This window comes from Lactuca virosa, chromosome 8, assembly GCF_052849685.1.
Source record: "Lactuca virosa cultivar CGN04683 chromosome 8, Lactuca_virosa_CGN04683_v6, whole genome shotgun sequence".
In the NCBI taxonomy this organism is placed as follows: Eukaryota; Viridiplantae; Streptophyta; class Magnoliopsida; order Asterales; family Asteraceae; genus Lactuca; species Lactuca virosa.
This window is the reverse complement of record NC_136433.1, coordinates 132,285,898-132,310,988: the sequence shown is the minus strand read 5'-3', so window position 1 is coordinate 132,310,988 and position 25,091 is coordinate 132,285,898. Positions and strand designations below refer to the sequence as shown.

The 25,091-nt window shown below is 35.0% G+C and overlaps 1 protein-coding gene and 1 pseudogene across 3 annotated transcripts; both read left to right on the top strand.

Moving 5' to 3' along the window:
- Nucleotides 1-303: 303 nt before the first annotated feature.
- TRP1 (telomeric repeat binding protein 1) lies at nt 304-4,354 on the top strand. Its single transcript, XM_079067677.1, has 9 exons — nt 304-674; nt 1,834-1,993; nt 2,084-2,624; nt 2,714-2,881; nt 2,962-3,041; nt 3,140-3,357; nt 3,454-3,702; nt 3,793-3,856; nt 3,947-4,354. The coding sequence occupies exons 2-9, from the start codon at nt 1,913-1,915 to the stop codon at nt 4,112-4,114; spliced, it is 1,569 nt and encodes a 522-aa protein (XP_078923803.1). The 5' UTR covers nt 304-674; nt 1,834-1,912; the 3' UTR covers nt 4,115-4,354.
- A 12,711-nt stretch (nt 4,355-17,065) lies between these two features.
- Nucleotides 17,066-20,260, top strand: LOC145129395 (scarecrow-like protein 34 pseudogene; annotated as a pseudogene). Of its 2 annotated transcripts, none has more exons than XR_013717476.1 (2): nt 17,066-17,202; nt 17,746-20,260. The product of XR_013717476.1 is annotated as a scarecrow-like protein 34 pseudogene, transcript variant X1 (transcript). The 2 variants fall into 2 exon arrangements; XR_013717477.1 differs by lacking the exon at nt 17,066-17,202 and adding an exon at nt 17,229-17,634.
- Nucleotides 20,261-25,091: the final 4,831 nt, after the last annotated feature.

Sequence of the window (25,091 nt, the reverse complement as noted above, 5' to 3'; positions counted from 1 at the left end):
AGAAATGAAACACCAAATATGAAATTACAATTGTATCCCTGCTCTCTTGGTGACCCAACGTTTTTTCTCGATCTGGCTAATGCTCTAGACACCACTGGATTTCAGACAGCTTTCCACGTGGAGACATCTGGGAGCATGTTGGGTGAGTGTGTGGGTCATCTTGTTGCGTAGAACCGGTCTTATAGGGTGCCGAGGTCTGTGTAACCTGCTGTAGCCGGTAATACTCGAGTCTTTTACCGATACATCCGGTAACAAGGGTCAATGAGTATAAACAGTTGGGGGTTTAAGGCCAATGGTTGGGTGGTTTTCAGAGGGTTTTTGTTTTTCATCCTCATCTCTCATCTCTCAACTATTATTCATCATCTTTTCAAGAATTTCTAGATAGAGAAAGTGAAATAACCAAGAGAGAAAATAGAGAGAGAAAATTAAGAAGAGGTTGCGTCTGAAACAAATCAAACAACATTTGGTGTATGAAGGACAAATGAGATTAATTATCAAAGGGTGAAAAACTCATGGGTTTTGCTTGATCGATAACAACTTTGGTGATCTGGGTTTGTGGGTTTTCGATCATTCCGTTTTCACATTTCCTAGTATGTATAAAAATTGCTTCCGAAAATCGGGATCTTGAAGAAACTGTTTGGTGAATTCTTGGGCAAATCGCGGGTTTATTAGAGGTGAGAGAAGATTTTCGAGATTGAATTGGGTTGTTGCTTTCTTGTAAAGTTTCAAACTCTTGATTTGTTTCTTGAGTTTTCCTGATACAAATTTTAACTTTTGATGGAAATTTCTCGAATTTCCCTCCAAATTCATCACAACCAAACAAGCATTATCGTACAGTTTTACTGTTTTTTTCGGGCTTTCTTTTTGTTCTGAATTTCGATTCTGATGGTTCGATCTAAGTTTTTATGTCTGAAATTTGTTTCTATGTTGGCAAAATTCAGTTACCTTGTAAGATCCTCCCAAAATTCTCATATTTTCATTTTCCGGGTAGGCTTGACGACCATGGAGTTCGTTTCTAGTTTGATCTGCTTTTGGGTTTTAGATTTTAAACATCATCAAAAGAAAATATTATAATTTGTTTTCGCATACAGATCTTTTCGAATCTTTCTTCAGGGTTTTTACGAGGGGTTTGAATTCTTCTCCCCTCTTCATTTATTTCAATCCTATCCCATCTTCCGAATTCAAACCCTTTTCAATTTCAACTTTGAATTCTTTTTCCAAATTGAGTTTTCGTGCTTTCTAAACCTTTTATTGATATAAAGCTCCATCAAATATCGTAATAGTGCTCCTTGTTTCAATGGAGATTGCTGGTGGTGTGCCCTACCTTTTCTGAATCGTGTGTCAGATTCGTACTTGCTTGTGCTTGTTGCTTCCATGGAGATTGGTGGTGTGCCCTACTCTTAAACAATTCTATTTCAGATTCATACTTCCTTATCAAATCAATTCATCATCTTTTTTCCTTTTTATAACTATCATCATGATCTGCATATGCTACCTCGTTCTGTTTACTGATCTTAATTTAAAAAAAAAAAAATCCTTTTTTTTACAAATTTAGATCTTAAAATAATGGTAAGGTGATATCGAATCAATCATAGTAACAGTGATCTTAAACCTTGACACCAATGCCTTCTATGTGTTTGATATATTGCTTCACAGAGAATTTTCTAATTTAAATACATGAAACCCAGGGCTTCTGATCTTTTATCAGCTGGCTTTTCAGTACACAAACACAATGAACGCAGTAATCGTAGTATCCTGTGTATTTGTTCGTTTATTATTCATGAATCATTACAGATTGACCTGAATGATTGATAAATGATAAATTTCTTCTAGGTGTCAAATCTTTGTAGACTTTCAAGAAGATCAAGAAAACATGTCGTGAAGTGTTTGATAAATTTCTTGATACCAAGATATGGTGTTACAAAAGAGGCTAGAATATGGATTCAACGGTTACAAGGTGCCCCCAATGCCTCGGGCTCCTAGATCAGCCAGGGTAAATCCGGAAATGTCTAATTTTCCAAATTCCCAAAAGTTATCATTTTTTTTATATAAAAAGAATCCAATTTCATGCTAATTATTTCAGAAAAGGGCTTCAAAATCTTGGAAAAAGAACGAAGATCATAACAATAACCGAATGTGTGCATTTGACTTACTAGCCACTGTTGCTGGAGAGTTATTACATGAAGGTGATAAACCAAATCAAGAAGAAAACAAAGTTTTTAAAACAGAAGAAAAAGATTGTGATCAAGGAAGCTGCAATAAGAGCTTCTTTTTGTCTGAGATTATCTCAAAAGCTCCGGTTTCCGATTCCGGGCCTACTTCCGGAATCACTGTTTCCGACTTCTCCCAGAAGGCTCCATCTGCTCCAAGATCTGTGGAAATTTGTAAAATAGAAGATATAAACAATAAGGAAATGACAAACGAGGTTCCCACCAATGGGAAGCCTCCACTTGTCAACAATTTAGATAGTAATGTAAATTTAGTTATTAGAGATGATGACGAAAACTCTTGTGGATGCACTCAAAATAACAAGACTTTTGGGCCACCTTCACGAATTGGTGACAGAAGAATTAGAAGATTATTGGCATCCAAACAGTGGAAAAACTGTCCAAAATTAAACGATGGTAAGTAATTATGATTAATTAAGTTGTTATATAGTTGTGTTTATCTTTACTCCTTTTCTTGAATTTGAATGGCTTTAATGTCATTTCAGATTATCGTAACAAGAAAAGTTTCTATAAACATCAAAGATCTTTAAGGGATTACCCGTTCAAAAAACGAAAACTTTACCAGTTTGACAATCCTTCCAATTCCAATGAAGATGGTTCCAGTTTGGGTCCCACATCTCAAGATCCTGCCTTTCAAACTCAAGATTCTCATGGTAAATGACACCCTTTTGGTGTATTTAATCTTGTCCACTCTTTTAATTCAAAATTAAAGAATCTTTTTTGTTTGACTCAGTGAAACTCAAGATCAAGTCTTTTAGGGTACCCGAGTTTTTCATTGAAATACCCGAAACAGCAACTGTTAGTTCTCTAAAGGTACATACTTTTGTCAACTTATATCGAATCTTTCTTGAAAGGAAATATTATTTGTAGTTAATGGTTGACTTATTTTGACTTATTTTATTTTTACATAGAGAACGGTTATGGAGGCTGTGACTGCTATATTTAGTGGTGAGTTACATGTTGGTGTGATGCTTCAAGGGAAGAGAATTAGAGATGATGATAAAACTCTTTTACAAACGGGTATTTGCCATGATAACAAGCTAGATGCTCTTGGTTTCACTTTAGAGCCTAATAAATTTCAAGATAGGTATGTGGTGTCGCCACCTGGCACTCCCAAGTCATTAACAAGGTAAGTAAACTGTAAACCACCTTAAATTTGTCATGAGTTGTGTTAATGATAATAGACTAATAGACTAATATCTGTGTAATCATTTCATATTATTAGGTATTGTAATGAAGTAGTAATCCAGCATGATGATGCACCCGTGACTAATTCAAGGAACATAAGTGAAACGAGTGGTGTTGGTGTGGATTCACGGGCACTGGTGGCGGTTCCGGCCACCAACAGTGGTGGTGGACTGGCGGTGAGGAAATCGAAGCATGCTGAGGTGGCACAACGGAGGATTCGTAGGCCGTTTTCGGTATCTGAAGTGGAAGCTTTGGTTGAAGCAGTTGAGAAGCTTGGAACAGGAAGGTAAAAAGTTTTATTAAATCTATTAATTTCTTTATAAAAAAAAAAAAAAAAAAAAACGTTGTTGAAGTGATTTGATATTTGAATCTTCAGATGGCGTGATGTTAAATTGAGAGCTTTTGATGATGCAAAGCACCGGACGTATGTGGATTTGAAGGTATTTATTTTATAGCAATAATTTGTTATAAATAATTTGGTGGATTTTGAAATGAATGAAAGTACAAGTACATTGCTATTTTTGATGCAGGACAAGTGGAAGACACTGGTGCATACGGCGCGGATATCACCACAGCAAAGGAGAGGTGAGCCGGTCCCACAGGAGCTCCTGGACAGGGTGTTGACCGCTCATGGTTACTGGTCATATCACCAAGCCAAGAACCAGTTCAAACAAACAGAAATTTGTCGACTACTCTGAACTCTAAACTTTAAATAAAAATGTACAGATTATAAAAGTAGATAAGTATGGATAATGGATTATTTTTCTTCCTTTTTGTTTCGGGTTCATGGGTTTTACTTTAGTAGTTTCTTTTGTTGTTACCATGTATAAAGTGACAAAAGGAATTGGTTAGGAGGGGGGTGTGTTTTTATTTCTGTTCTTGGTGCGACGCTTGTAAAAATTGGGCAGTCGATGGAATAAAAGATGATTTGAGACAAATAGATTCTTTTTGGAAGTGTATTGTTGATTTTGTGTATCTTAGGAGGTTTACATACTGATGTTCATAGCTTAGTTGTTGTGTTTGATAGAACAGCAGGAAAAACTAGTTGATAGCCGATTAAAGAATAGCGTTTGGTAAAAGTAAAATCAACTGATAGGTTAGATAACAAATGTAAAATTACATTTACATACATAATTAAAATCTAACATATGACGTTATATTTGAAAAACACCATACCATGAGCTTATCAATAAATATCTCAAATAGTTTTTTAAAAACTAATTTATATATATTACTTTAGCGGTCTTAATAAAAATTGCGTTAGAATTAGCTTAAAAAATAAATAAGCTTATAGTGTTTGATATCCATGGTGTCATCCCTTCCTTCCCTAAAGCCAATTCAACATTTTCTATCTCTTATTACTTTTCGACTCATTTCCTCGTTCCCAAATTCAACTTAACGAGAGAAAAGAAAAAGAAATTGGGGGAAGTGAGAAGAAAGTAAAAGAAATTGGTGTTCCCGAGTTTCATTAAACGAAGGAAGTGTAAGGAAATGGAAGTATCACTTTCTCTCCTAACTTTCCTTTCGATCTGGAAGGATTTGGAGAAGAAAAACAAAATGTTTAATTTTCCTTCCACTTCTTCCCAACTCAGGAACACAAAAGAGAACCAAACGACACGTAAGTTTATGAAATTGTTTCGTAAACGGAATTTACTCTTCTCATACTTACTATTAGCGAGTTTCATCGATGTAACCATTAGAAAATCTTCATAAACGGATCCAAAATTTAGGGCATGGCAACGAAGTGATGCTATCTTAAAAGGTTGAAGCAAACACATGAACCTGGGCTCATTTACCGCCTGACAAGAAAATTGCTGACTCAAAGTGGGTCTACAAGATTAAATACAAATCTGTCGGAGAAATAGAATGCTACAAAGCAAGATTAATCGCAAAAGGGGACACACAAATCAAAGGCATCGGTTTCCATGAAACTTTCATTTCGGTCGCAAAATTAGTTACCGTGAGGACTGTTCTCGCCATTGTTGTACAAAAAGGATAGATTATTCAACAACTTCACGTCAACAATGCCTTTTTTGCACATACATTTAACGGAGAAGTATACACGAAGGTTCTTCAAGGTTTTGTCAAGAATGATGATACACATGTTTGTCACCTAAACAAATAACTATATGGATTACGTCAAGCTTCGCATAACAACTGGTACAATAAATTTACGGAAGCACTTATACAATTCGGTTTCAAACATTCTCGAGCCAATCATTCGCTTTTTATTTTTAAAAATAAAGCTATTTATATTGTCATCCTCATCGATGTGGATGGCGTCATCTTGCTTGGAAACGATAATGCCGCCACCATCAAAATTAAGGGATACCTCGACCAAAAGCTCAGCATCAAAGATTTAGTTCCTAGCTATTTTTTTCCATATAACTTATTGTAAATATTTTGAATTTAGGTGGGTTGAGTGACCAACCTTTTGCAATGAATATACTCGCCTTTGAAATGATGTATTTTGATAAAGACAATGAAGACAATGTAGATGAAGTCGACGATATAACATATATTTTGGATTATATCAAAGTAAGTTGATAAATGATATTCGGTTGTGTATTGTTAACGTAGCTTGTTTTAGATTGTTTTAATATAGTTGTAGAGAAGGCAACCAAAGAGCTTAAAAAGATCCTATATTGAGGCTATCTCTGGTTATTTTAGTGAATAGCCCGTTACTTTGATGAATATGGATTCTAACTTTAGCATTCATTTTTATGTATTAGAACTACAACTGAATATATCGAGTGTTTAGAAGACATATATCAACATCTTATAAGAAAAAATTAACAAAAACTTAATGGTTTCATGTCGAGCAAAAGAAACAAAATAAATATATAAATAAATAAATACAATGCCCTGAAAAGACTTGCGACATAAAGCACATTGGTGTATCTTGATTCGTGCTGGTAATGGTTCTCTCTCAACTCACTCAAGTCACTTTGACATTAGCTTTTCTCTCTCTCTCTCTCATTTTTCCATCTTTCCCAACCCAATAACATATTTCTCAACCCACTTGCCACATCAATATTTTTAATTAATTAATTTAGAAAAAAAAAGAATGATGGTTTTTTAAAATATTAAAATATTCCAAGCCGCCTCGTAATGAAAATATTTCATGTTATGGTGTTCGCGATACTCATTTTGTGTTGCATTTAAAACTTCTTCGTCGGAAACTCCTAGCTCATTAGTATTCATCTTGTGGGTGAAAATAACATTAAACTCTTTCATTTTTTCCTGCATATTTTTCCATTTTGAAAACATTTGATGTATATTCGAACCCCCAAGCTACTGACTAAAATGATCCAAAACTGATTGCAAAAAATATGACGATCTATATTGACTCACGTGCCTATTCTCGAAAGTGTCGATATATGCTCGAGCCAAAGGCCCAAAGCCACTTCTTGATTTCGGACCATTCTGCAGATACAACTGTCCTAGGAATAATATCCATTTTCAAATTTATTATAATAGAAAAATGGCGTGGTTTTAAATTGGTAAATAAAAGTATTTATAATAGAAAAATTAAATTAAAAAAAATGGAGTCGTTGAGAGGAATCGTGGGTTCCTAAACTCGTGTTACAAGCCAAATCTCCAACCTACCAGATGACAGAATAAAGACCCCGGCGGTACCGCCACCATTTTTTCTTCCTCCCCGAGCCACTCCTACTTCCCTAAGTTGCCTTTGAGCACTTATTAAGTTTAGTCGTACTTAATGATATTATACTATATGTTAATTAGAAAGTGGCTTATTTACACTTTATCCATTTCAGATTTTTGTTGCATATCTTTTTATTATTGGTATATTTAGTCTTTATAATTTTATAATGTATAGAAGAGGTCCCTGTAAGTTTCTTTTTTATAGAAACAATCCATATGTTTAAGATTTTTGAATGTTGGCAGGTTTGGCTCCCGTGTAGAAAACAAATTATAAAAATTATCCCGATAATTTACAGGAAAGGTCCTTGTGCTGAAAAGATCCTTGTGCATTATTTTTACAGAAACGATCCATGTATTTAAAAAATTTACAAAAATAGTCCGTACCTAATAGAAAATTTGCAGATTATTCCACTCGCGCGCCACACCCACAATATATTGCCATGTTTCGTCTCTATATTTTTTTTCACACTTTGGCCACATGAGTTAGTATATTTGCAGGTTTGCTCCCTACATTTCACAGTTACATAGTTTCAGCCCACTTACTTCCCACGAAGAAGAGTCGGGACAATTTCAAGTCAGAAGAATAGATTTGATTTAGAATACACAATTGGCATCAGCTTGGATTTACATCAAACAAAATGCATGTGACCCAAATTGAGATATTAATTTAGCATCACTTATTAAATTATAAGTTTATAACTAGCGACTTTTCAAATCCTCTTGACTCGTTTAGGCGGGAGGGAGTGGTGTCACACTCCCTCATTTTGTCACACTGCCATGTAGGCGCCACATGTGTTTTTACCACAAAAAGTGTGGTTTGTTGCAACACCTCATAATGGTGCTGGCACTTAGGTTTTTTTTAATGAATAAAAACTTTATTTAAAAAAAAGATAATATTTCATTAATTAAAAATAAAAGTACCATTACATTGTATAACTTAAAAAAAACCTCAAAATTTAGAAAAACAAATTAGAAATATTAAACCTACAACTTAAAAAAAAACACACACACGTCAAACGATTAAAAACTTGGAAAAAAACTAGAAATTAAAAACGATTAGTGTAACGTTTTCTGACGTCCTCCTTCATCGCCAAAATAACTTGAAGCTAATCCCAGGTCGTATTCGACATGTCCATCGCTAGCACTCTCTTGTCGTTGTCCCTTTGTTTCCGAGCCTCTCTATTCGAAGCAAGTTGCAAAAATTTATCCATTTTATCTTTTATGCCTTGCACATTGTTGCCCATTTCTTGCAATTCATCCGACTCTGATGCTTTGCCATTGCCTTTGATTTTTGTTTTGAGTAGATTCCAAACTTCAAAAAGCTTGAAAGACTTCTTTTGCTCTTTTTGGTAAATGTTAAAAGCTTTCTTTAAAATCACATCGTCACTTTCACCGCTTTTTCGTTGCCGTTTCATGTTGTTATACAAATCGTTAAACAACATGATTTATTTGTTCATCTTTCCCCATTTTGAGTAGACTTGATGTTTAGAATGATATGGTGGCAGGTTCATTCCGTTGTGGAACCTAGCTCTAACGCGCATCCAAAAACCGTCATGTTTTTGGCCCGCTCCCGTCATCAGATCTTCTGAAACGTCAATCCATGAGTGTGCCAATGCTAACACTTCTTGGGGTTCCCACGTTTTAGCATCTGCCTTTTCTTTTCTTTTATTTTGTGGTCGAATGGGTTGAGTTTCTTGAACAAATTCGGGTTCAGATTCGGAAATGGGTGTTTGTGGTTGTGATTGTGTTTGTGGAACAAAATCAAAAGGATCAAAATATGGGTCGAGTTGAACTTGTGTTTGTGGAAGTGGTTGTGTAAGTCGCTGTGGTTGTGAGATATGTTGTGGATAATAGGGAAACATACCGCCGTAGTGGTAAAAACGGGACGAATAAATCAGTTGATCGTACGAAGGTCTTGGGATTGTGGTGTTTCTAGTGGGTGTTTTTTGGTTGGTAGAGTTTTTGGAAGATGACATCTTGAGAGGATTTGAAACAAAAAGAGGGTAAAATTTGAAGTGTTTGTAAGTAAGTTTTGGTTAAAAAACCTTATATATATATATATATATATATATATATATATATATATATATATATATATATATATATATATATATATATATATTTAGTAAAAAAAGTTAATTTTGAAAATTATGACTGTTTGGAACGATCAAATGAGCCAGCCAATCACGAACGACCAACCATCGCTCCCTCCCATTGCCACACTGCGGCCTTAGCCGCACCCTAACTGCATCAAAGGGGCGGTGTTCGGCTGCCACAGTAGCGAAACCGCAGCCTGAAACCGTGCCACTACTCATGGTCTTATTATTTCGAAAGCAACATATGAATAATACATAACAAAATTAAAACGGTCAACCTGCAATTTTGGCACTTGTGGGACGCCAAACTAATAATATTATAATACTTCATAATTAATATTTTTTATAAGGAAACGGCTAACATACATTTTAATATTTAATTAAAAAGATCATCTTAAGACGACCATTACTTCAAATAGGTTTGAAAACAAATTGACTCCAAACTTCTAGGTGTAGAATCAAGAATGTGGTTGTTTGTTTATTTATAAATTACAATTATAGTATATCACAAAAATGATTTCCGTGGTATACAGTGTTATTAAACATTAACCTTCACAGACTGTTTGTTTTTTTAATGTCTGCGCGCCTTTTTTTGACGCAGATGTGGACTAGAGTCTTCTAATATTTTCAGACATCTTCTAGCATAAAAAAAACACACATATCTTTATTTTTTAATTTTTTAAATTTATTTGTTTCAACTTTATTAATGATAAACAATTTGAAAAAAAAGTTACAATACTTAAAAAAAAGGTTTGACGATACAAACATGATATTTTTGACAAATATATAAATAAAGATTTATTACAATAATGATCGTTGAAGTTGTTTATATAAATATGAAAAAAATCATAATATATTCTTATATTTTTGTGCCAAATTTTATAAAACATTATTTAATACAGTATCATCAATTTCTTGGGAAAATATTTATGATACGTTTTTAATTGAAAAAATCGAAGTTTATTCCCATCCATTTATGTATCAAATTCTTTGATTCCTAATTACAATGTTTAGGTATAACTTTGCGACCAAAATTGTTGGTTTTTATCAAATATATACGTTAATTCGTACCATTTTTATTTTCACTTTTTATACATTAATACATAAAAGTTGATATAGATTTGTTAATTATTTATAACAAAGTCATAAAAATTAAAAAAATCACATTGAAGTTTAAAAAAATCAGTTTATTTAGATTTTAGTTTATTTTAGTAGCATGCATATGTTAAAAAAACAAACAATCTTCTTTTTTCAAATTGCAGACGTTTGATCCACCTCTTCTACTGCAGATGTCTACAGATGTGGTCCGCAGACTGCAAACAATTTTTCTCTAAAAAAAACAAATAGCACTTTAAAAGATAACCATATGCTTTTATGTTTACAAAAATAATGATAAATTTATGTTGTTTAATTATAAAACAATAATTTTGATATTAAATTGATATATATATATATATATATATATATATATATATATATATATTAGAACCATATCTCTAATGACTTTTATTCAATAGAATATCAATAAATATTAAATTTTAATTTTAATTCATTGTTTTTCACTATTATTATGAGTTTAGGTAGATTAGTGAATTTAGGTGTTAGTTTAGAAGTAAATTATATATTTACATTTATCGGTTAAAAAAAAACTATCATTATGATCAATTAATTGTGACATGCATATTTCCACGACCTTTTTAAAATTTTTTGTTTATGCTTATTTAAAATATTTGTTATTGTGGAATTGGTCCCAAAATATGCTTGATACGATATAATATCAAATGAAGACACTTTAGAAGAAATGTTTTTCATTTATATTTTCAAAACTCAAGATGTCATAACTGATACAAAAAACATAAGTATAAACGGAGACATACAAAATCTCAATATACTAACGATCAACATCTCATTGAATCTCTCAGCAGATAATTACATTACCTATTAGTATCTTCGTATCGCTACCTGTGATACAAGGAAAATGAGTGGGTCAGGTTGGAAAACCTAGTGAGCACATATGGTTTTCAACACACAATATTATTATTATATTGTTTTAAATATATATATAACACACCAAACACCCGATTACCCATTCCTGTTATTATCACTCTTTGATCCTTAATGATAATCTCAAGGGTCCTATCCTAAAGGATCTCTGTAACAATGAGTAGACTACATTGCTTCAGGGATTCCTTAGTAATGCATGTCTGTAAGGCAACCATGAGGGGGATAGAGTACTAAAACGAACACACAATAAATACTCCCGGATAGTATGATTCATTAACACATATAGATTACGAGTCTGTTAATGCTCCACTGGACTGTCTAGAATAGTCCGTGGTCGTCATCAATACTCTGCTAGATGACTGCTCTCAGTTAGGCATGGTCTCACACCATTAAATTATCTCTGGTATGGTATCTCACCACTATTCTATCTTTGGCATGGTCTCTCACCATTATATTATCTCTAGCATGGTCTCTCACCATTATATTATCTCTGGTCTCTTACTATTATATCTTCTCTCTCTTTACCCTTTTTACCTGACATAATATAAGTATAATAAAAATACATAATTTACTACGAGTAAAATCATTATCTAATTTAGCACAATTATCAAGAACACAAATAATAAACAGATAAAGCATCTAAGAAAATTAAATACCTGATATATATATATATATATATATATATATATATATATATATATATATATATATATAAGCTGAAAGTAACTATGCACTCACCTGACTTAGGTGGGTGACTAGAGAATTCGGCAGCGCTTCCCCAAACTCCTTGATTTTTCCTCTGACGTGGCCTAGATACAAATGTCACTAAGTCTTAGTCTAGTATTTCTAGTGACTAATAATAGTATAGATTCCTCACTAATTCCAATGTCTACATCAAGATCTATCAAGTAAGGAACAACCATGTAGGATCATATCGGAGGTGGGGTCCTTATGGTATACAGAGTATACGATTTGGAAATCTCACTTTAAACATCTCACTAAATCTAACCTAGACATCACTCTCGTAAGTAGATCAATCAATATAATGACTTGGAATCACTGATAAATCTTAATTATAGGTTCATAATAACGACTATGACTATAATTAAAATTTACACTTGAATAAAATAAGTGTAGCTTAAACTTAGAGAGTACACTAATGAAAACTAGGAATTAATCGAGCATAACTTTGACTCGAGAGCTCCTAATTGCCGACTATCTGACACCGCAGGGCTTCGCTAAAGGGGTTGTGAACTCGAAAGGATCGGGACTAAGGGGTGGAAAGAGCTCCATAGGATTCGGGTGGAGTTGGGATGAGGAATTGGCTGGAACTCGAGGGTTTATATAGGTTGAAAAGCGGTGCACACCGCGCACCATGTCCCCTGAGTGCCGCACATCTGATCTTCCAGGGTAACGTGTTGTTCTCTGCATGGTGCCACGTATCGAGCATCTGGTGGAGTGTCAGTGTGCACCGTGCATGTTGTCTGTGTGCACAGGTGCACGCGGAAAAATCTAAATTCTTAGAAAATTCATAACTAATTCATATGAGCTCCATTTTCGATGAGTTTTATATCCACACGTAGCTATCGTCAAGATCTATAACTTCCAGTTAGACTCCGTCAACTAATTTTGACTTTATTTTTAAAGTTATATTTTTAACAGGCTTAGACTGTTAAAGTCCGTTAAAAATTCATAACTCTCTCATATGATATCCGTTCTCGACTGGCTTTATATCAATGGATAGGTATTGATGAGATCTTCAAATCTCGTTTAGATTTCTTTTCCTAAAAATCAACTGATTTCAATTTCGGTTTCTGAGCTGTATAGTGCTACGCTGAAATATTAGACAAATCATAACTTCCTCTCACGCAGTCAGATTTGGGTGTTCTTTATATGTACGGAATCCTTGTCACATATACTATAACTTCGGTTAAGACTATTTATCCTAAATAATCTTCTGTCAACATGTCGTTTTATCGCTTATTTAACTAGCACGTATCTGCGGGTGTTACAATTATCTCCCCCTTAGAATGATAACATCCCAAAATCATCAGCAAAACAAGGCTGGATGATGATCCCGCGAGTAACGTTTCCATCCTAAGTAGTAATCGTACAAGCTGAGGTCTTACTCCCACTGTCGTAATAGACCGAATGGTCGTAACTTTATGAAGCATTAGCTAGACTCATGTCTCTTTGAGTCATATTCTAGCACAAAATGTACATTCCTTCATGTTCTAATGTGATATATATAATCACATTCTAGCGTGTAACTCTTCTAGCTACATACTGCTTGATCTTAACGACGACTGCGATACCTCTATCGATTGCTTTGATTATCTTTTCCTTTAACCTCTTGACTTTAATAGGATGATACTCCGATCATGGTTCTCTAAACCAATTAACTTACTTCGCAGATTTTTCTCAAGTCGGACTCGATTCGATATGACCACTAGGGTCCGAATACATTCATCCTCTTGGTCATTACCGAAAATATGGTAACGGCATACATGAACAAAACAAAGTTAATTACTAGTGCTTTAGTAACTTTGTGACTCATCATGGTTCAAGTATGAATCATGTGTTTCCGGTAGTACGAGCCCATACTACCTTCCACACCTACTCATACTTGTCCCAATATTTGCCTCGTAGTCCCCAAGTTCTTATTCCTAAAATCACAAAACGATTTAACACATGCGGATGTCCCACATCACGAAAGTATGTTGATTTTTACTTATTCAATATAAGTAAATTAACATGAATACTTGTATCGGATTAAAAGTATCAGTTTCACATAAATCATATCGGTAACATTTTTGGTTATATACTTATACAAACTTTTCTTTGAAAACATTCTAAGTTGTATAAAATTTACTTTTTATAAAACTCACGGAGTCAAAACCTGTGGAACCTACCAACAAATTTTGGTTGACGTATTTTAAAAATGTGTATTCTCAGGTAACTAAGAAGCCGGAGGTAAGACATCAGTCCTAAGGAAATTATATTTCATCTCTTTTTTGATAGAATTGACATGTTTTATATTAGCGTTATGTGTATGAATTATTATTACGATGTTGTAATTTCGTTCCAAACTTAAAAGTTTGTAATATGTTAATTGAAGTATGTTAAATGTCCAATATATGTGGTTGACTGTGATCCAATTATAACGTCACAACCCCGACGTTTCTGCCGTCGGTCATGGTGTGGCACACTCTACCCCGATAATGAGACCTATCAGATATTCAATTTATTTGGAACTAAGCATCTTTTTATAAGTCCACAACTAACCCATACTATATCTAAAGGCAAATATGTTTCTAACACAGTTCCTAATAAGCAGTTCTATTATAGTTATACAAGTTGCACAAAGTATAATTAATACCATTAGCATTTAATAAATACTTTTATTAAATTATGCTCTTGAAAGTAAGTACGCACTCAGCTGACAAGAGTGGTTGATTCGAGGTTAGGGCAACACTTTGTTATGAAATCCATGGTAATGTCATCCCACTTACCCATGGGTGCTGGTAGAGATTCCAAGTCTCCATATGGCTTCTGATGTTGTGCTTTTACTATTCAACAAGTCACACATTCATCTACGTAATTTGGTACATCGACCTTTATAATTGGCCACCGGTAATAGGATTTTAAATCCAAATACATTTTGGTGCTGCTTGGGTGTATGGAATACATGATGGGCATTGATGGATTTCGAGCGTAGTCAAAGACCAAAAATGATGGGCAGCGGAAACAACAATTCTGATCTAATAGACTCGAAACAACTGATCTAACTCAACAATCTATGTAACTCATTAGGACATAATGAAATGAAAACATACCTTGGATTTCTTGCTGGGTTTCTTCTTTTGACGAGACAGTTGATTGGACTAGAGAACCCAACGTAGACTTCCTCTTCAGTAATCACACACAATAAGCAAAACTCTAGCAGATCTGAACTAAACCTCGAACACGAGCATCAAAACAGAATAGATAAACGATTATGTGACGGACCCCACAACGTGGAGATCAGATGGCCATGACGTGGGAACTGCACTTCGGGATTTCTAGGGTTTTTAAGGGTTCCGAACTTTGATAGCTGAAAGATATTTTTCACAAGTGTCAAAACCGTATTTGGATCCCTCTTTATATAGAATGATGATATGAAACCCTAAAGATAATTACCAAATATAATAATAATAATTATCTATGAAATTCAAATCATTATGCAATTTTTCATATTCCATTATGTTCTAATTAATTAATTAATTAACAAAGCAAGTCACTCATATAAATATCTTTTCAATTCTGTTTTATTTTGTTCTTGTGTTTAACCCAAAAGGAGACTGATATATATATATATATATATATATATATATATATATATATATATATATATATATATATATATATATATATATATATATATATATATATATATATATATATTATCGGGCTTGTTATGGCTATGAACACTAATCTTCATCAGTTATACCAGGTATGGAATAGTTATGACCGAAATTTATTAGCATGTTGGCTTTTGGAATCGATTTTGGGTTTGGAATCGAAAATGATCGAAAACCGTGGCTATCATAATAAAGAGTTAGTTTTTATAAAAAATAACTTTATATGTTTAAGGCTCTATAACCCAATCAATATATAACCAAATAAGATGTTTGAAGAGTCCAAAATGTAGCCAAAACAATAAATTATATGATGAGTTCAATTGAACTTATAACGAAATGGATGTGACAGTTTAAAAAGAGTAATAATTATGTACAATGCTGAAAAAAATAAACAATGTTATGGATCATGGGATGCATATGAAAGCTTTTAAAATTTCGGTTCCAGGTCTTGCAACCGAAATACCCTAAACCCGATAGTCCCCAAAACTAATACCTGAAAACCATAATTTAAGGTTTGTAAGAACCAATAATCGAACTAGATCTATATTGGCTCGACTTCTTCGGATCGTGAAGTTTCGGGTGGTTTCACAGTTTATTCTACTCGTCATTGGATAAACTTGATCTATCTTAGCTCAACTTCTTCGGCTTCTAGATGTGTAAGGGTGGTTCCTATTAAAGTTAATGTGTTTGATTGGAGAATGGTTTTGGATAGGTTAGCTACTTGGGTAAACTTGTCTAAAAAGGATATGGATGTTCCTTTGATTTTGTGTCCTATTTGTGATCTTGTGGTTGAAGATGTCAATTATCTTTTTTTTTTCTTGCTCTTTTGCTAATGCGGTCCACAAAAAGATTTTGGTTTGGTGGGATTTTGACTTTTTTTTTTTTTTTCGATCTTTTGAAGACTAGAAGGCGTGGTTTGATTCTGTCAAATTGAAGAAGAAATTTAAGAAGGTTCTTGAAGATGTTTTCTTTGTGACTTGGTGGTATATTTGGATAATTGGAGGTATAGAAATAAGATATTTTTGGTAAGGTGTTTCCAAAAATGAGTCTTATTTTAGATAACATAGGTCTAAGTCTCATTTTAATTGGGTGTTAGTGGCTTTAAAACCCAAATTTGATTTTATTTTACTGTTGTTTGAATTTTTTTTCAAGCTAAATTTTTTTAAACGACAGAGAATTAATGGTTAGAAATTAATATCATATGCCCGTTTTAAAAAGAATAACCAAATTGGATACATCCGATTTTGATTCCGATTTTTTTCGTTAGAAAGATCACTAACTACCCTTTATTAAAGCGTATCTTACTTTTTACTACTGCTATTGACTTGTTGTTTGTCTGTTTGTAAGCCGTAACGCCATCAATCAACGCAGTAAATGAGCTTGACCGACTACCGCCTACAGCCGGTCGATCCAGTCTTTCGGACCGTACTCCGAGTCCACTCGGTGCGACCTCAATTCCAGAACCTTCCTGATTTAGTGAGCCGTGTTAGTGGATGACTCTGGATAAAGTCAATTGTCGTACGTACAGATGTGCTTCCCATTTCTATTCCTCGTAGAAATATCGTCTTTTCTCTCTATCTACAACTCTACCTGACGTCCACAAAACGCAACTGTTTCAAGGTAAACCCTAGATGTGCTCTTAATTTGATCATGTATTCACTTCTTTTCGTATGAATCTTGCTATGTTTTGAGCTGAAACTATAACGGAATCAATCAACTGGAATTCACTTTTTAGTTTACGAATTTGGGATTTTTCATTTCCATTTAGGGTTTTCTTTCTCCAATTCTGTTGATCTCCTTGGTTGTTCTATGTGCTTTTCGGATGTTCTTATGATCGGGTTGTTTAAAATTTTAATTTCGAATGATGCAGATTTGTCCAAATTCTTCTTATTTTGTCTGTCATGCCATTATTTTATTTATTTTCGATCAATATATTCGAGAGAGAGAGAGAGAGAGAGAGAGAGGATTATACCCTGCAAATTGTATTCTTTTGGTCTTTTTACTCTGTATATCTTTTCGATGATGCTTATGTTCTTGATGTTGCTGCCTCATGTAAGACAACTCATACTACTTTATTTTTTATTTCTCTTTTTTGGGTTATCGTTCCTAGAATTCAGTTGAAAACTTCACCTAATTACTTGTCGTTTCTTGATCTCGATGTAGGTAGTACGAAAAGTTCAGATTCACTCAGGGTGCCTTCATGCTTATTGAAGCTCAGTTTAAATTTACCGTTTTCGTTGGATCTCGCTGAAGGCTAGATGGTCATGGAGTCGCGTTTTCACGAAAACCTCGATTACATCAATGCTTTCTCACTGGACGATGAGAACACCTTGCCAAACTTTGATCAATTTACAAGCCAAACCACTGGATACAGATTCAGAGACGAACCTTTGGATCTCAGCTTCTTAGATGTTCCTCCTTCTGCACTCAACAATGATCTCGCCACTGTAAATTCATCCTCACAACAGGATTCTCCCGATGTGGTTACAGATTTCCTAAACCAGTTTCTCATGGAAGAGAACATGGAGAACAACAACAACACACAAGGTATGTTCCACGATCCTGTAACTCTACAAGCCTTTGAAAATTCTTTCTATGAAGACCTCAGTGAGAAACACCCGCCTAAACCACCACCCTCTGTTATCGTTAACTTCAACCTGAATCCTGAAAGCCCAGAAGAGATCTCCGGCGCATACAGTACACACAGCAGCACAAGTGGCGGTGATTTATTCGAGATCAAATCCTCTCTCACACAACCCCAATTACCCGATTCCCCTCCTTTCAAGCCCACCATTAATGCAACAGATTCGATGATAAACGCACACATGGTCCAAAACATATTCACCGATCAACAATCTATCTTACAGTACAAAAAAGGAATGGAAGAAGCCAGTAAATTTCTCCCTCCTATCAAACCTCTAATTATCGATTTGGATAAATACAACTTACCATCAAAAGATCCACCAAAGGTTATAGTAAAAGTGGAAAATATCGAAACTCATAATTTCAGTTCCAATTCCAATTCCAGTTCCCCAGATGGGTTTCGTGCAAGAAAACATTACCATTTAGAAGACAACGATTATGAAGATGAAAGAAGTAGCAAACACAAACCGTCTTCTGCTGTTTGTGAAGAAGAAGAAGCTCAATTATCCGAAATGTTTGATAGAATCCTTCTTTGTGCTAATGTTAATTCAAAACCCGACACCTTCCCCGATTGTCATTTAACTAGTTTACCACCACTCGCTTACAATTCATGGAATGCCTCTTCTTGGAGATCAATAACTAATGACAGTTTTGACATCAGAACTTTACTAATCAACTGTGCACAATCAGTAGCTTCAGACGATTATAGAGTGGCAACCCAACAACTGAATCAAATAAGACGACACGCATCACCTTCCGGAAACCCCGCACAAAGGTTAGCCCATGTTTTCGCACATGGTCTCGAAGCACGCTTATCTGGCACTGGGTCCCAGTCTCAAAAATCCGTAAAAATCTCAGCTGCTGACAAGTTAAAAGCTTTCCAAGCTTACGTAACCACCTGCCCTTTTAAAAAAAACGAAGTTTACTTTGCTAATAGAACCATCTATGAAGCTGCATTGAGTTCTTCAACTCTTCATATTGTGGATTTTGGAATTGGGTACGGTTTTCAATGGCCGATTCTAATCAAACAACTGGGGGACAGACGTGGCGGCCCACCGAAACTTAGGATCACCGGAATCGACCGCCCGGAGGCCGGTTTCCGGCCGGCGGAACGCGTGGAGGAGACCGGGCGGCGGTTGGCGGGATACTGTCGCCGGTTTAACGTCCCGTTTGAGTATAATTCAATCGCGGTTCAAAACTGGGAAACAATTAGGGTTGAGGATTTCAAGGTTGAAAGAAACGAGTTTCTTGCAGTGAACGCGCTTACGTGTTTTGAAAAATTACTTGATGAGAGTGTGATCGCGGATAATAGTCCAAGGGATTTGGTTTTGAAGATGATTCGGGAGTTAAGACCGGATGTTTTTATACATTCGGTTGTGAACGGGACTTACAATGCACCTTTTTTTGTTACGCGTTTTAAAGAAGCGCTTTTTCATTATTCGGGTTTGTTTGATATGTTTGATGCGACATTGGATCGTGGGGATGCGCGTAGGCGGGATTTTGAGAGGGAGTATTGTGGGAATGAAGTGGTTAATGTGATTGCGTGTGAAGGGCGTGAGAGGGTGGAAAGGCCCGAGACTTATAAGCAGTGGCAGGTGAGGAACATGAGGGCGGGATTTAAGGCTAGAAGGATTGATCCTGACCTTGTTTCACAGATGAAAAGTAAGGTGAAAGCTGGGTATCATAAGGATTTTGTGTTTCATGAAGATGAGGTTTGGATGCTACAGGGATGGAAAGGGAGGATTCTGTGTGGGATTTCGTGTTGGGTATCAGCATAGAAGGGTGATATACTGATATTAGGTGATGTAGATTTAGATATAGGTTGGTTTTCTAAAACCTTTTGCATAATTGGGTGTCGGGAGTATATTATGAGTTTTAATTATTCTGGTGCAAAAAAAGGTATAGATCATGGTCTTATTTTATGTAAGTTTCAAGATGAAAGGAGTTGGTTTTATATATGTATTTGGAAGGGCGTCTTTCTTTCCTGTTGCCTCCCTCATTCTACCTTGAATGTATGTATATTCATCTTTTGCTATCCTCGCAAATAAGTAGAAACTTGTGTATATTGTTATGAATAATTGATCAAATCCGTAATTGCTTACTAACTAGGTATAAAACCCGTGTATTACACGGATTGATTAAAAAAGAAATTAAATATTAAAATGTAAACAATAAATATTTTTTACAATAAAATTTTGAAAAAAAAAAAATAAGAAATATATTAATTACAATTTAATATCATATTTATGAAATTTAATACTTTACATATATAAATATATAAATATTATATGGCTTTTTAATTTTAAAATTTGAAAAACCTAAGAATTGACATGTGGATATTATTTGTTTCAAAAATATCACAAAATGACAAGTGTCAAAATTCACGAGAGATTGACATGTGACAAAATAGATTTTATAGTACTAGGTTATAACCCGTAGAAACCACGGTCGGTATATTTAAAATTTCTATATAAATAAAAATAATAATAAATGTAAAAAAACCAAGATATTGTCGATCGTAAGTAATTATGAAGTAATTTGTTAAGCAAAATAAAATAATAATGTTATTAGGATAAAATTTTGTATTTTTAAAATTTGGATTGAATTTGATTTGTTACAAAAAAAAAAGGAAATAATAAAAATCATAGACTAATGTCACGTGTCAAAGAGACATTCTAAAAAACTGACACGTGTTATTTTTAGGTTTCATTTATTAGAAAATGTAGATTTTAAGGATAACTACCTCTTCACTTCTTCTCTTCATGTGTATTATGTATTTATGTAGTATAATATATAAAATATACAACTTGAATATGATTTCGTAAAGTGACCAATTCTCTCAAAGCATTCTTCGTTTTCTCTACTTAATCTTGTATCGATTATACTTAATTTATAGGGATATTCACAAAATGACCATATTTTATAATCTTGTATAACATTTAGACCACTTTCGAAGACTACCCATCAATGATTAACAACCAGTAAGAGTGAACAGAGTGACCGGTTGCTAGGCACTTGCTACGCTCGCTACGAAGAAGAGAACACCACCCCTAGCGCTCGCTAGGGGGCTCGCTAAGCCCAAGTCGTTAGCTGTTTGGCGTGAGTAAAGAGAAATGATTGGGGGTTGTGATTGGTCCGAGTTTATTTGACCGGATTGCTAAAATGGTTACTGATTTCAATGCCAAAACTTAAATTGCCAAATAAATTTCCACCAACTTCTCACAATTTAATTAAAAAAAACGTTTTTAGCGATTTCAACGCCCAAACTTAAATTCCTAAATTAATTTTCCATAAACTTCTCACAATTTAATTAAAAAAAACATTTTTAATAAAATTCAAAATATTCAACTATTATAAATCAAACCACACACATAAAATATCATTATCTCCTTTACATACTCTCTCAATTCACCAAAGAAAAATGTCTTCATTTCACCCAAACAAAACCCCAAGAAACAACAAAAAGAAATCTTCAAACTCTCCATGTGACATCCCCAAATTCACGGCCAGAAAAGACCGGTTTAATTTATGCTTTTGAAATAATTTCAGAGTAATCATTTGATTAAAAGTGTTGCGGAATTTGTTTCCAGAAAAAACATAATAAATATGTTATCAAATCATTTCCGAAGAAATGTATTTTATTCATTTAAACCATTGGGATGTCATTGTCAATACAAAAACATAAGCATAAACAAAATTTACATTCATTTACACTAGTGATCTACTTCTCTTTTAATCTCTCAATGTAAAGCAACTTCGTATCGATACCTGTGATACAATTAAACTGAGTGGGTCAGACTTGGGAGCCTGGTGAGCATATAGGATTTTCAACCCACAATAAATAATTTATTATGCTTAAACATCAAACAATCAACCCAATTACCTAATCCCCATTGTCTTATTTATTTCTTAAGGATTTACCCTAAGAATCAACCATCACTCATTCCTAAGGATTCATCCTAAGGAATAGGCACGAAGTCCATCGTTGCCCAAGGCTTATACTACAAGCACTAACAACGTCGATCCCCACATAGTGATCCTATACAATGATCTTACTAGATCTAGCCTAAAGGATCGATATGAACAACCAACTAACGAAACTGCTTCGGAAATCCCCTAGCAGCAAACAAGGATCGATAAAGATATCGAATGAATGAAATACGTTTAACCACGAACCTTTGTTCGTAAAAGAAAGAACCACAAGACAATTAAGTCAGGGGTAAATATCAATGCATAGGCTGTGGTCTGAATATCGTGGGGTATGTAGCCCCCAGACGCACCCTATCCAACATCGAACTTTGCCTAGGCTGTGGTCTGAATATCGTAAGGTATATAACCCCCAGACGCACCCTATCCGGCAATGGAAACGCTGACTAATGCCTAGGCTGTGGTCTGAACCCCCAGACTCACCCCTATCCAGCATTGGAAATGGAAACACTGACTAATGCCTAGGCTATGGTCTGAACCCCCAGACTCACCCCTATCCAACATTGGAAATGAAAACACTGACTAATGCCTAGGATGTGGTCTGAATATCGTGAGGTATATAACCTCCAGACGCATCCTATCCAACATCGGAAACGCTGACTCGTGAAGCTCGTCCGATCACTTCATAGAAGAAACAAAGACTCCAAAGCTCTTCAAAATAAGAGTATAGGGAAAATACTAATAAAGTACTCCCGTACGTTCCCGTACCTCGACACATAATAGTGTCAAAAAGAAGAACTATCGGATTAACACATAGTTCAAAAACACCTAATGAACATATAGTTCGAGAACACCTTATGAACATATAGTTCAAACATACTTACCGATTACAAGTCTGCTAACGTTCCACTGGACTATCTAAAATAGTCTGTGGCCGTTGTCTATACTCTGCTAGATGACTAGATCATCTTAAACATCGGTACCTCTCATCACTTTTATTTCATCACACATCATCTAATTCATCTACCCATGTTTTACCCAACATATTTGTAGATAAAAATACATATACAATTTAAAACTTGTATAAAACATCAATTCAACAGTCACCTCAAATAAACAATTAATATATTTACACATAGCACGTATTTCAAGGTAAATACTTCATATCTATGTGTAAGGTGAAAGTAACTATACACTCACCTGATAATGAAAATCGGGCAGCAATTCGTTTCCTAAAACGATCGTTTCTAATAAAACCGGGAGTTTTATTGAGAAACCGGGCTCTGCGAAGGGTCGGGCTTTGAAACCGAAAAAATAAATTTTTCGGGCTTCTCGGGCACTTCGTGGCGTATTCCGGGTGTTAGAATCGATACTGGGGCTTCGGGGAATGTTAAGATGAAGAAAATATGAAGAAAGGGGTGAAAGATGGTGATTTTCTAAATGTATCCGAGAAGGCTCGCAAGCCCTCTATTTATAGGGGTCCGAAGCTGCTGATCCAATGGCTGAGAAGTCTCCACGCGTCAGCAGATCCGAAGTCTCGCAGGTGGCTCGCACGTGGCTGCGCATGCGAGGGCCTCGGTGTCACCTCCTGATTGGACCGAGGTCTAGTCCGAAGTAGGGTGGGTTCGTGGCATCATGCGAAGGCTTCAGACACGAGGAAGAGGACACGTGTCAGATTCTCACTGGACCGCTTCGGATGACTCAGCAGCTCGGATGACTCAGCAGACTTTCGGACACGTGGCATGTTCTAAGCGAAGGTGACGTGGCAAAAACGTGACTATGCGAATTTTCTCAATTTTTGTGCAAAAACTTCTAAAATCCATAACTTTCGCATACGAGCTCCGTTTTTTACGTTCTTTATATGCACGCGTAGGTAAAATTATGCTCTACAACTTTCGTTTAGACTTCGTCGACTAATTTTGACTTTAATTTTTTTTTATATTATTATTTTTAACAGACCGGGATAGGAAATCCGTTAAAAATTCATAACTTCTTCATCCGACGTCCGTTTTCGTCAGACTTTTTACCGTTGTGCTACTATTTACGAGACCTTCGACTCTCGTTTAGGTCGTGTCGGCTAAAAATCTCTCGATCTAAAATTCGAGTTTTTAGCTGTCTACTGCTAAGCTGAAACTTCGAAAAATCATAACTTCCTCATACGAAGTCAGATTTGGGCGTTCTTTTTATCGAACTTCTCGGTTTAACGAACACTACGAGTTTCGTTTAGATAACTAAGGCCAAAAAGTAGTTTATCGAAAACTCACTTTTTACGACATTCGGCACCGTGCCGGTTTATCGTGAAACTTCGACAGGTCATAACTTCTTCGTTATAACTCGAATTTCGGCATTCTTTATATATCCGTAATCCTTGTCACGACCACTACAACTTTATTAATAGATATCGGCTTTATATAATATTTATTTTTGATGCTCATTTTTATTCTTAATTATTTAACTCCTAGTAATTAAGCATAAAACACATAAAACACATAATATTCACATAATTCCTTTTCATTTCTCCAAAATGAGTCACAAAAGTTAACCTAGACCATTATGTCAATATTAATGCCTAGCCTAGAAACACGGGCGTTACACTCCATCACTAAACCTTCTACTTCCAAACACTCAATCACCAAACCTTCCATCCCCAAACCTTCCATCACTACAATGTTATCGGCCTTCACTTGATCAACCCATTCACTCACTCGCTAGCTACTACTTTCCTTCCATGGCTCCACAAATGTATCAATTCAATCCGTACGCTTCTCAACCCATGCACTTTTACCAAAACCAATCCCAACCAATACCTCTTCCAAATTTGGATCTTGATTCGTTTGAGACAGTTCAAGAAACCCAATTCTTTTCACAACCTCAACCGCAAAGTAATTTTGAATGTCAACCACGTCGCCTACTCGACGAGTCAACCGATTCCTCCGATG

Excerpts from the sequence above, each read along its gene's own strand:
- TRP1 (XM_079067677.1), top strand. The coding sequence starts at position 1,913 with ATGGTGTTACAAAAGAGGCTAGAATATGGATTCAACGGTTACAAGGTG. Across the intron at positions 2,625-2,713 it reads CTGTCCAAAATTAAACGATG|ATTATCGTAACAAGAAAAGT; the intron begins GTAAGTAATTAT and ends ATGTCATTTCAG. Across the intron at positions 3,358-3,453 it reads ACTCCCAAGTCATTAACAAG|GTATTGTAATGAAGTAGTAA; the intron begins GTAAGTAAACTG and ends TCATATTATTAG.